The 13,578-nt window shown below is 40.0% G+C and overlaps 1 protein-coding gene across 5 annotated transcripts in view; it reads right to left on the bottom strand.

Annotated features, from left to right (window-relative positions):
* The window catches only part of RBKS (ribokinase), a 72,342-nt gene that overhangs the window by 11,013 nt on the left and 47,751 nt on the right, over window positions 1–13,578 (bottom strand). For all 5 annotated transcript variants that reach the window (XM_069852609.1, XM_069852606.1, XM_069852607.1 and 2 more), the window contains one exon: window positions 10,006–10,194. In XM_069852609.1, the coding sequence (XP_069708710.1) occupies window positions 10,006–10,194 (189 nt within the window). The remainder of the gene's footprint in view (window positions 1–10,005; window positions 10,195–13,578) is intronic.

Raw genomic sequence — 13,578 nt, forward strand, 5'->3', positions numbered from 1 at the left:
TTTAAAGAAGAAAAGGAGGCATATGACATTTGTAAACTAAATGCAATAGGTAGCAAATGATGAGGAGTTTGGCCAAGAATATGCTGCACTATTACACAGCAGATCATATTTTCAACTTCCTACGGTTCAGGCCAGAAAAAGATACTTGGGAAGGTGATGCTTTGGATATGCCAGAAGTGCCAGCTTCCAGTAGCTATTTTTAACTGCAGGAATTTAATTAGAAAGGATGGCTGTACACAGTTGGTCTTCCTTCCTCTCCATCTTTTGTGCAACCCAGAAATCCCAGAGCGCTATGCACCATTATAACTGATGCTGCCTTGTGTGCATGCATTGGTGACCCAATATCTGCTTCAAACACAGGGTGACCTACATACCAGAACTGAACATCCTCTTGGCAGAGACCCTGTGCTGGCTTCATCATAAGCACAAGGGGAAGAGGGCAAATCAAGAAAAGGGATGCAGAATGTTCTGCTGTGATGATTTTGACTTGAGTTCCAAGCCCTGGTTAGCTCAAGAGAAGCAATAAAAGGGTTATTTCCTACTTTGCTCTCAATCTGTATAAATTGTACCATTGTTTCATTTACTAAAGCATCCCAGAAGTGAGGTGACACAAACATAGCTTCAGGATATTTTTAACTCAGCTTCCCTAGACCTTATCAGTATGTATTGGACTCTGGACCGCTGGGCAGAGTCCAATGGCATGAGGTTTAACAAGGCCAAATGCCGGGTCCTGCACTTGGGGCACAACAACCCTATGCAGTGCTACAGACTGGGAGAAGTCTGTCTAGAAAGCTGCCTGGAGGAGAGGGACCTGGGGGTGTTGGTTGACAGCCGACTGAATATGAGCCAGCAGTGTGCCCAGGTGGCCAAGAAGGCCAATGGCATCTTGGCTTGTATCAGAAACGGCGTGACCAGCAGGTCCAGGGAGGTTATCCTCCCTCTGTACTCGGCACTGGTGAGACCGCTCCTCGAATACTGTGTTCAGTTCTGGGCCCCTCACCACAAGAAGGATGTTGAGGCTCTGGAGAGAGTCCAGAGAAGAGCAACAAAGCTGGTGAAAGGGCTGGAGAACAGGCCTTATGAGGAGCGGCTGAGAGAGCTGGGGTTGTTTAGCCTGGAGAAGAGGAGGCTGAGGGGTGACCTCATTGCTCTCTACAACTACTTGAAAGGACGTTGTAGAGAGGAGGGTGCTGGCCTCTTCTCCCAAGTGACAGGGGACAGGACAAGAGGGAATGGCTTCAAGCTCCGCCAGGGGAGGTTTAGGCTAGACGTTAGGAAAAAATTCTTTACAGAAAGGGTCATTGGGCACTGGAACAGGCTGCCCAGGGAGGTGGTTGAGTCACCTTCCCTGGAGGTGTTTAAGGCACGGGTGGACGAGGTGCTGAGGGATATGGTTTAGTGTTTGGTAGGAACGGTTGGACTCGGTGATCCGGTGGGTCTCTTCCAACCTGGTTATTCTGTGATTCTGTGATTCTGTAATCCCAGGCCCAGATGTTGCATGCTGTATCCTTCACATGTTCTGACCCCCAAACAAAGCATTTGAAATGGTGCATAAATGCTGCCACTGTCCCTGCTTTTTCTGTCCAGACCAACCAAGTGCACTAACTTCCAAACTAAAACATTTCTCACTGTGATGGTATAGAAGTCAAAGCACCTCTCCTCATAGCACATTTCCACAAATCCCTTACAGCTTCCTCAAGAAGCATCCAATGCAAAGCAACTCTGTGCTGCTATGCACTTTCTCATTTATGTGGACATCTACACTGATGTCCAGTTCTAAAAATGAGACAGCTGATATTCTGACAAAATTTTTCCTCCACTCCTAATTCTTTTTGGAAGAGACACATATAGAAGTTATGGTTTCATCAAGGGAAGCAGATTCACTTGCCATTGACAAGCCAGTCTGTGTGCTTTCGTTCCCCATCTACAGAACAGTTATAAGAACAGTACTTCACCTCATGTTGTGAGTACCGAAGTAATAAATACTGTAAGGTGCTTAGCAACTTTACATATATGTGTTCATATATACAGAACAAAGCTCTTGAACACAATGGGACAAAATGTTATGACCTGTTACTTACAGATAGTGTGTAGCAAACCCAAACAATTCGTGGTATCACTAAAGTAACTGAGACAGTAATTCAGTTTCACTATGAGTTTTTTGTTGCCTGGCACTCTGCCGCCTTAGGAGGAGTGTAGAAAACTAAATGCTGTTTTTATTCTTTTCATTCTTCATTAAGTACCCCCTTGGAATTCAATGCAATTCGTGGCAAATGCTAATACTGCTTTGGGCCCACTTCTCCCTGTCAGCTGTATCTCTGTTAAATTATGCATTTCCATCTGGAAAGAAACCATACAGGACTGTAGGCTCACTTCCACTAAGAGTCAGGAATGGAGAGGGATTTAATTAGATGCTCCGTGGTTGAGAAAAGGACTAAAGCAAAGCCTGGGTGGTCTGTGGAATCTTCCACTGGAAAACAAGGCTGCAAATTGTTCTGTATAAGCCTGCTTCTGTTTGCTCATTTTGTTTACATTGTTTGTTCTTACAGATTAAAATAGAGAGTTACTAGGCAGATAAACAGTGTTTCCTTCCATGACAATGTTGTCTAGAAGTTAAGAGAGCAGCATGGGACACTACATGCCTGTGCTTCGCTTTTGGCTTCGTTACCCCAGCTCCTTATGTAACTTGGAGCAGGACATGTTTAGCCAGTGCATCAGAGTGCCTAATCACTAACATGTTTGTTCCACTTTTCATATCTGTAAAACAGGGATAATATAGCTTTCTGCTTTCAAAGGAAAAAGAGGACGCATCCACCTTTTCTCATTTGACTGCCCATGCAGAGGAATGCAACTCTTGCAATTCCTCTCGTCACTGGATACCTGTACACCCTTAAGGCACTGACCAAGCCTTCAAAGACTGAAGTTTCTTTGAAAGGCCTGAATCAGAAGCAGAAACCTGCAATGAGCCAAGCAATCCCCATTTACGCTTAACTGTGAGTCAACTCACATGCAGTGATTTCAGTCACGTGCCCTTTCACAGTTCAGCTGAACTTCAGAACATAATAGATGCAGCTTTAAATAGATTTATAGTGCGGATTGCTGATTGGAGTGTGTCAGATTAACTTATTCCTCATGGTTTCTCTGTTCCAAAATTCAATGGATTCCATATTTGTAAAAGCGGGAATGCAGAAGGCTAAGTCAGAAAGTGGGCTATGACTGAAACTAAAATTATTTATTAACCTATTTTGGTTGCATGTTAAAGAAAGGAAGCTATTATGCTGTTGTTTTGCGGGATGTTAATAGGAGCTTTGGGTACAATTCTTCTGTGTTGGTGTGTGAATAAATCCCAGAGATAGATAAGCTGTTTGCCTGGTAGTAACTTTTTCACTTTCCTTGAAAAAGAAAGTGAAGATGAGAAATTAAAGAAAAAAGAATAAAGGATAAAGAAAAAGAAGAAAAAAGAAGACCTTGCCCTTTGTGGTCACTTTATTCCTTCTTGCTATATCCTTGGGCAGGAGAAGGTTAAACACTCAACAACATTTTTCTCTTCTTAGCAAGTTAGAGAACTGTACATCAGACACATTGTCTGCCAAATGCTTCATTTACTACCAGCTGCATTTTTACTTTGTTGAGAGATAGCTGAAATAAAATCACTGTTCTTTGTGCAAACGGCATGCTAAATAATGTACGGCTACAAGATTATTAAATAGCAAAGGCATTTGATAATATTAGAGTCAACCACAAGTCCCACTTCTGCTGATGCACAGAATTTTGAGTAATTAGTCATTGCACAGAGTGTTGTATTTATATCCCCTTGAGCCTCAGACGTTAGGCCACAAAGTCAGGAGACAAAGAATTGCTGTTATTAGGAGGACTGTTTTGGATTTATTTATATTCTAAGGCTTTATTTCAGTGTCCACTTCACTCCTCTGGCTCAGGCTCCCTCTAAACCAGAAGATACAGCTAAGTCACAGAATTTTAGTGTAAACCATATTTTTACAGACAAGACCTCTCAACTTCAAGCAGAAGAACTTCAATGAGTTTGCAAAGGCCCCAGAGAAGCACAACTGGCCTGAGGTTATATGACAAGCCTGGGAAAAAGGCCTCCCAGGTTCTGTTCTGATCTCTAACAAACTTCTCATGGTTTATATGCGATACATTAACAGCAATTCCAATTTAAGGATAGATAAACTGGGATACAAAGGAGACAAGCAACTCTCCCAAGGATTTACGGCAAGTCTTTTGAAGAGCTCTGCAACTCTTATTCAGTCCTTTGTTCAAATTGCTAAACCACGCTGCCTTCTTTAGACCACAGTTACTCCACAGGCCTGAATACTCTGACATATCTAAAATTATACAGCTATACACTTATTTGAGGCTTTATTAAAATAAAGATCATGTAACATCTTCAGAGCTCAATACAAAGCTGCTCAGTGAGCATTCTACTGCTTAAGGACAGCCTTTTAAATTCTTTTGCACAGTAAAAGAGCCAGATCTAATACATTGTAATAAGAAATCAGAGGGAAACGTAATAAGATGTGAACACAAAACACGTGATGACAAACTCATACTGTAGCAGTGAGCCTTCACTTTGCAGAACTGACATGAAAAAACAATTGTAACATTTCTGATTATGACAAATATCATCTGTCTCTGAGAATGGCATACAGAGAAGAACTATAAAGAATAAATCATACACTTGTGTCAGATTTTGGGCATAGCTGCGTAGATTAATTTTTTTTTTAAAAAAAATCATCATGTCTCATAAATAAGTTTCCTGTTTACATGCACGATACCTCAACCTGTGATCTCCTTAGCTTCCCTCAGCAGGTTGTGCACTCTTCATATCCAAATAGCACAGCCAGACAGGGAAAATGCTGGTAGTGCAAGAAATGGTATGGAAAATGTAACAGTTATGCTTAGAAATACTGTGAAGTTAAGCACTCTTAGGTTCTCCATGAGATTTAAAAGGAAGACCATGGACTTGCTGTGATTACTAGGGGAACCACAGTGAAATTTTTTTCCAAGTTTTCATCTAAATATTGTGTGCCTAAGTGTTTCCATTTGCACTTACAGAGAATACATTCCTGCCTAAGCCAGGTATGCAGACTCGTGATCTGCGTGTGAGTGTGCTAATACAGGACTTTTGTGCACACAACATTGTCATGTGTAAACACAGAGGTCAAGTAGAAGCTGATGAAGAGACCTTAAGCAGAGTAACTGTACTACATATTTAAAAGATCAGATGGGATGGAAATTAGAAAGCCACCCTAACTAGCACAAGCAGGTATGGATGCTATTCAGCGTCTTGATTCAAACTGGGCTCTGGAGAAAACTAGGGGTTACAAAACTAGCTCTAAGTACCTCCCCCAAAAAAGTGATCTCCATGCTGCAACCTGGAAATGGGCAAGTGGCAGCAGGGCAGCTCCCATTTTCCACTAATGCCCCCACATAAGAGAGATTCTGCCTGTGCCAACCCTCTGATTCAAAGCACAGCTCCAAAGCAGGACCTTCAGCTGCAAGTTCAGCTACAGTAAAAGGCAAAGCTCCAAGTCCCAGGGTGCAGCCATAGAACCAGCAGACATGTTCCAGCCTGCTGTAGCCACCAACCACTGGACCGTGAGACAAGGCCTGGCATGGACAATCCTCTAAAGCCCATTTTCTGAGTAACCTGGAGCTCCAGACAGCCTGACTGCTTCCACAATGCCCACCTGCACATACCAAACCCTAGGCAGGTCTCTGGCAGCACCTCAAGAGCTGACTTGGTCTCCAGCTGCCACCTGAAGTGCTTTGCTCTGTAAGATCCCATAGCGCTTTTTTTGCAAAATGGAAGGGAACTAATCTCACTGCTGGCAAAATTCCAGCTTTGAGTAATTACATTCTTCTGACAAATTTTCCTTGGCAGTTTCAATGGAATATAATTAGTAAATGTAAATAGATGTAAATAGTGCTGTAAATTACACTTAACACGATTGTCAGAAGCAGAGGGGGAGAGCAGGGGTGAAGGAGCAAAAAGAGCAGAGCTTCATTCTCCAATATGGACAACGCTGTGGCCTTTCCTGTCATCAGATTGTGTACGCCTCTGCCAGAACAGCATGTCAGGGCTACTGCAGCAGCAGATGCCACGATCCAGGATCATCATGTGGTTCATCACACAGATCATCCACTTCACCTCAAGTACAATTTTGACCTGATGGTGTTCGGTCATGTCCCGCAGCTGTGTTCGCAAGCAGCTGCTGTGTTCCACCTCAGCTGTGCTTCTGCTTCAGCACATACACACACGCAACTGCAAAATGTGTGTATATGATATTATTGTTTTCTATGAAATGCTTATCAAATTTGTGAATGGTTTGTGAAACCTTTTGCTACCAACTGAAGAAGTGTCATATACGTGGAATTATATAATTACCCTTCACAGCTATTTTCATGTGCTAGTTTCACCTAAAGAGGGAATAGCTTCTTCCAAAAATAAAGTAAATGCATATATTTAACTTCATGTAGTCAAGTAGATTCAAACCCAGCTATTTAATGTAATGAAAATATATTATAATCTAAACTTTTCTTCTATCATCTACATATTAGTATTTTTTTTGTGTGTCAAATATCTCTTACCAACATCATCTGCTTCAAATACATATCAATACGGCTAGTGGGCTTAACAATATATTTCCTTCTTTCATACAGAAAATTTGAGGATTATCTTTCAATAATTTACTTATTTTTATTTTTATTCAAAAGTTGCACATAGAAAATAGCTAGCACAAACTAGTAAAATGAAGGGAAAAATTATTTTCTTAACAAAAGTTTGTTGCACTGTTTAGCTATAACAGGAGAAACAGATGTTTCAGCTTTACAATACCACGTCTTGCAAAACTTCCTTCTAAACGACTATTCGTGCTCTACATGTTTTGGACTGCGTATGGAGAGCTCTGCTAACAGTCATGGGAAGCATCTCATACATTAGTAAAGCCCACATTAAGATAATTAGTGCTAAAAAAAAAAATTAAACAAGCCTTTTTTCCCCCCTTTATATTATTGATTTAGTGTGGGTGAAAAATGCCAGATTTTCAGTCTTAAAGATTCATGTTCCACCACAGAGCGGGAGATAGAGCCAGCTTTTCTCAGTGTTCTGCCAATAAACTCTCAGATTAACTATCTCAAGAGCTAGGAGGAAGAGCCAAGCTCTACAGTCTCTCAACCCTCAGTCTCTTTGATGAGCCTATGAACATGAGGCATGGGTAGCACACTACCTGGGACAAGGAATACAAATTCTTAATCTTTATGTCTGCACCTACCCAAGTATTTTATTGTCAAAAATTTTCATAATTCTGTGGACAACAGAAATGCCCAGGAGGCAGTGCTGAAGCTGTGCCACTGCAGAGACGACTCTGGGCAGTGGCAGCAGCTATCGGAAAATTTCTTCAGTCTGAGAGGCCTTTGAAGCTCATTTTGTATCAAATATGTACATGTCCCAAATGGCAAACTCTCTTTTAATAGAGGCTGTTTTCATAGTAGCTTTGAAACCTTTTTCAAATCCTATGATGACATATATATATAATTTAACCCTTTGTCTGGCAGTAACTTTACCTTCTGACCCAAACAATGTCAATATAGGTACACGTGCATAACTAGATGTGACTGGATTATGGCAGCTCAAAAAATTACTGCCTGGTCCCTCCAGATGCTGGATTCAGGGCACTTCAAGGCAGCAACTTTTGTTTAGTATTAACTGGCATGCTAAGAGCACTCACATGAATAGCTCTGAATACTCTGTGCATAGATGCCTGCTTGCTAAGCCACCCTACAGCTTGCGCTTATTCCTCTGAGGAAGGATTCACTGCAGACGTGCCTCTGAAGAGAATAACATGTCCTACTAGAATGCTTAGTACTTATTTTAGTAATAGAGCTAGTCAGGTTAGTTGAGGATGACATTGTTTTGCTTAGTGTTTGGAAGGGTTGCTTGAAAACCACTTGTTTTCAAGTAAAGTGATAATCAGTCTAAGCACTGTAAGTCTTTTATAATGGAAGGCCAACATATATTTTTTCATTCAGTCTGCAAGAGTAAACCAAGTACAGCTGTTTTACTGAAAACAACCCACTGGTATTTAAGTAGATTAACAAAATTAACTGTGAAAAGCCTCTGCTATGTGAAAGCCAATAACCTGTTGGCCACAAGGAGGCAGGGCAAGGATTCAGTAAACTCAAACTGCTTTTATTTTAAAAAAAAAGAGAACAAGCATTAAATTAGTTCAGTCATGAAACTCTGAACTGCTAGGCAAGATAAAAAGCACTTTTCAGACACAGTGTGTGGTTTCAGTATTGTTGATTTATTCCAAGACCAGCAAATACCTTAGGATATCAAACAATAGCTGATCCAGCAGCAATTTTCTGCTTCTTTTGAAAAAGTTGATCACACATGTTTCTTCTTCATCTCTTTTGTGTGATTCAGAGAAAAACTGTAACACTAAGCTTGACAGAAATAGTAGATTTACCAAGTGAGAGCAAGAAACTGTACTGCTAGGTTCTCCAGGTGTTGCTCCCAAGCTAATAAATCCTGCTTCTGGCAGCTTTGGGAGCTCTGCCTTTCACTCCCTTGGCACTTCTAATTCTGAGCTAAAAGCAGGCAGACACAGATAGACATCTATAAACCCCTAAAAAGTACCTTATGCACAGGATAGTACAGTACAGTGATGCCTCCCTTAACCAGAACGTTAGGACATTCCAAAATCAGCATTAACTTCAGGTCAAGCTTCTAAATGGCAAAGGAGTAAAAGGAAAACAAAGCCAAAGTACCTCCATTTCAGAGTGAAATTGAAAAGGATTAAACAATGAGACAAAGCCTTCCACTGTATCAGCACAACACAGTCCAAATCTATGAGTGATCTTCTGCTTTAGAAGTAGTGACTTTACTCCTGGCTCTGCCACTACACGCTACTTAACTAGGTAATTTTAGTCCCCTATGCTTCTGTTTCCTCATCTTTTAAGCAGTTGCTTTCCTTCTTTGTGAAGCAGTATGAGGTCCACAGATAAAAAACATGCTACAAGAACTAGTTATTATTAATGCAATTCAGATACGGAATGCACCAGATGGTAAAACCTCCAGGATTTTAATGAACTATTGTGACAGAACATATGTAATATGACGTTATTATAACAGGCACTTAAATGTATAGTTAGTACATACAACGTGACCTGCTCTGCTCTCAGTAACTCCACTGGAATTATTTTGGATTTATGTCAGATAATACTAGGAACAAAAAATAGCCCCATATGTGCAATGTGGTAAGGTTTTCATAGCAATGCTTATCTTAACTATTGCTTGCCCTGTTTTCATTTTTTTGCTGGGGGCATTGTATTTAACTGTCTATTAAGAGTATGCTTTCTCCATTTAATTTCAAGTAGGAAGTAAAAAACATACTCTCATGGCAAAGACTGAAATGCCTCTGACCACGTATCCCTTACCTATCATAATAAAATAATTATCATGAAGCAGCAAGAGCTTTTTCCTTTTTTTTTTCCCACTATATTCCATAGAAAGTATGTCTTTGATGCAGCTCATGTTGGATTTGGTAAGTAATTCATGCTCGTGTCAGAAGAGCCAAACATTCAGTCTTAGCCTGTGAGGGCAGAAGTATCTCTTTTTTCCCACAGCATTTGAGTTCTGGACAAGATTAATGATATGACTGGGCAAAGGTGAAAAAACGGGACTGCAGCTCAAGCCACTGGCATCACACATTACAGTCAGAGACAGGTACTGACTTCAGTAAAGGAGGAACATGAAGATACTATCAGTATGTGTAATAATTCTAGCACATCTACAATACAGACTATAAAACACAAATGAACTGACATTTAATATATGAGAGGCTGGAAGAAAGATATCAATTTCACATCATAAATTAGCCTTTGTGCTAGTGCCCAAAGATTTGGCTGATTACTCATTGCCTTCCCTTAGTGCTTAAGTAGTCTTTTCCAAAGCAAGACAGTTAAACCACAAAAACGTACCGTAGTGTCCACAGCCCTGACCTTCCCAGCAGGAACGTGCTTTGGAATGGGTTCTTCTACTGATATCATCATACAGCCTTCTGCTCCAAGAGTAACAACTACGAGCTTACACCCTCTTTCTAACAGCATGTGTCCCACCTTTCCAGCATCTTCAAGGTTGCCAACTGGGATGCCCGTTAAAATTTCTGCCTGGAAAATAACACACACAAATGAAAATCATAAGCTGACAGCATTCATTTTTGGACAACAGTTGTATTTGAAAACAATATTTAACATCTTTTTTAAATGTCTACTATAGGATGATCATGAAACCACTTCCTACGCTGATATTCAGCTATGTCTTGCTCCCCATTTGATATCAGTGTGTACTTCAGGCACAGCAGACTAATGGAGCGCAGCCTAGGCAGAAACACAGGAGGCATGTGTTCTGTTCTAGCTTTTGTGACTTGCCTGGCAAAAAACTTAGTAAAATCACATTTCTCTCACATGCCTCAGTTTCTTCACCTGTGAAATAGACACGGCGTTGGCAGCAGCATTTTGTGGTCTCATGAAAAATGCTACATGGCAACTCAGTCACTATTGTTGGGGGATATTTATCACTAAAAGTAAGTAACTTTTAAAAATCTTTGTTAAATTTTCCATGTTCAGCTAGAAGAGAAATCACATGGGAAAATCTCTTCAAGGAAAAAATATAATTGCTCAACTTTGACCACTCTGTTTCCTTTAGTATGTATTTTTAGATAAAAATACCTAAAATTTATCTGAAGCCCTCTTTGGTTAAATGCCCATTACAAGATTACTATATTTGTGTTATGGCCATGTCCATAGGTCTCTGTCACGACTGAGACTCTTCTGTGTTGGCTTTGTACAAACACAGATAAACTCTTCTTCTAACAGATGGTGACCTTAAGTCAACTTCTCCCAGTTGGCTCTTAAATGTAATCTCTTCTGGTTCCACCCAACTAGGAGCAAAATTTCCCAAAACTCTGCAATGAAGACTCCAAAATCAAGCATCCTTTTCACCACTTCATACATTTGCTTGATGACACAGCATTGTCAAATATCACGTACTTTTTCTTTTGTCAGGGAAGAGAATGAGAAAGAAAAAGGAAGAAAGGGAAGAAAAAATACAGTGTGTTTTATCTGAAACAGTCTAGCAGGCAAAGCTGCTGCACAATACAGTATACCTTTAATTGTAAGCAGTCATATTATATTTTGCTGTCCTTACTAAATCTTGTCCTGCTTGTCTGACAGCAGGAAAGTCCTACCTTATCTTGCACTACAAGGCTGCTGCTGGATCCTGAAAAATGCAATCTGAAGTATTTTCAGATATCTGCCTAGTAACTGGACATGGCTTCCACACTATTAGGGCTTATTTTTGGTGGAAAACTTACTTTTGGAACCTATTCACTGGCTACACTTCCTGACCTCTGTTAGATGGGAAGATTAATTTGGTGGGAAAAAGTTGAGGAAATATTTCAAATTACCTTCCTCTGCATTACTGAAACTTGAATTCAGTTCACATGCTTCTTAATACACCAGACTGTAAACTACAGTGATTAAACAACTGCTCTTCGAAGCACAGGCCATGCCAGCAGTAAAGAGAGGTAAGTCAGACAGCTGGGGACAGGAACTACTACAGCCATCCCAAAGTAAACCAAACCCAGCTGTGAGTCAGCCCTGCTGCTCGCCACTGTCATTTCCTCTGTTTCATCCTGACCCAGGAGAGAGAAGGCACCCTTAGGCTCTGAAGGGCCAGATTATGCCAACACACTCCCTAGGCTTTATAGTGTCATTAGCAGAGTACTTACTGGTTTTGATTTTTGACCTTACAGGACCAAGTTCTACAGTCCCTACTGCTTAGACAAATACCCAAATGATTTCAAGGATTATTGATTTGATTGCTACAAAGCAGAATCAGGTGTGGCAGGCCTCGGTGGGTAAACTTATGCGCTGCAAGGGCAAGGTGTGGTTAACATGCACAGGCAACTTAAAACTACATTTTGTAACCACACTGATCCCAGACAAGAATAGAGTAAGCTCTAAACTATGAGAAGGCAACTAAACCTACCCAGTTTTCTCTTTGGCATGTCACCACACTGTTCAAACTTCTCTTGCAGTATAAACTATTTAAGCAAATTAAACTTATTTCAGTTTTTAAAAGGCTTTAAAAGTATTTTCAAACAAGAGAACGTGTTTCAAAAAATGTTACACAAAAGCTTTTGAATGTATCTTATTGCAGGGCTTGCAAGGAGTCAATACAACAACAATGGCTTTGGAGAAACTAAGGACAGATAATTAGTATTAAAAAATATATATACTATTCTAATATTCAAGTTTCTAAATATTCTGTGTCTCATCATGAATTGTTAGCCCTCTGGAACAGGAACTATGCATTTCTGTATTCAGATGATGAATAAATATGTATTAACAAAAATCATTGAATGGAACTGACTACCTGGATTTCCAAAATACTTCATAGTGGGCAGTAACTCCAAACATTCTGCCTATGTTGCAAAGTCTCCAGGACAAAAGTGGATTTGTTTTTGGTAGAGAAACAGAAAATAGAATTTGGGTTTATTTACCAGGTATTTACATACTTCTGTAAACTCATGAGCACAGTTAATGAAGTGCTTAAGTACAATATTCTTCCTAATGAAACACACAAGCAGTATGCCTGGCATTAATGTTATACCCCTCTTTGTGATTGCCATGTCAAGTCAACAGGACTTTTCAGCTTGGGTAGTGAAAGAATTGTTCTGGGACTGATACGTGAAAAGTTTTGCAGAGATCTTTCTTTTCTTCTTTACACTGCTTATACAAATATAAGACACAGTCTGTGTAAAAGTAGATCTTCATCTCTACTCATCTACAGCAGGATGGTAAAACTCAAAAACACTGGAACAAGCTGGAAGAACCATAAAAGCAGCAGAAGCCAGACAGATTCTGTGCCAATAATTAGAGATTGTGGTAAATGTCAACTGATGTTAAATACTGTGGCGAGTTTTTTAGTTCCTCCGTTCAGTAGAATCTTATTTAAAAAACAAACTGTGGTACAATTGAAGGAGATAACTAATGGTTATGTAAAGAAAAAATTAAATAACAATACTAAAAGCCCAATATGGACATTTGCCATAGTACTGTACAAAAGAGCAACAAATTAAGAATTTAATTTTTCTGCAGCTAGTCTCATAAAACTCCTCAGTTAAACAGACCTATTAAAGCAAGAGGACATTCCACAAAACTGCTGTCAGAATAAACCAATGATGGATATTATATAATAAATCTACACAGAAAATTCTTAATTTTGTTAACAAAAGTGAAAGAGAAATTTGACTGAAGCATTTAATTTAACTGATATGAAGGTTCTTGCTCACAATCCTCACTAATCTTTGTTAACTTTCCATCTCTCTTTTGACTGTGGAGTCTAGTCCCAGTAAGATGACGCAAAGCAGCACTGTTACAGAAAAAAAATGGTCCTCTTTTTTCCCCTTCCACTCCTGTCCACATGGCCAATTTTCTTGTGCCAGCAAAGCCATTGATATGGCCAGGAAAGAAATACTACAGGACTAC

Source organism: Phaenicophaeus curvirostris, chromosome 2 (genome assembly GCF_032191515.1).
Source record: "Phaenicophaeus curvirostris isolate KB17595 chromosome 2, BPBGC_Pcur_1.0, whole genome shotgun sequence".
NCBI classification, from domain to species: domain Eukaryota; kingdom Metazoa; phylum Chordata; class Aves; order Cuculiformes; family Cuculidae; genus Phaenicophaeus; species Phaenicophaeus curvirostris.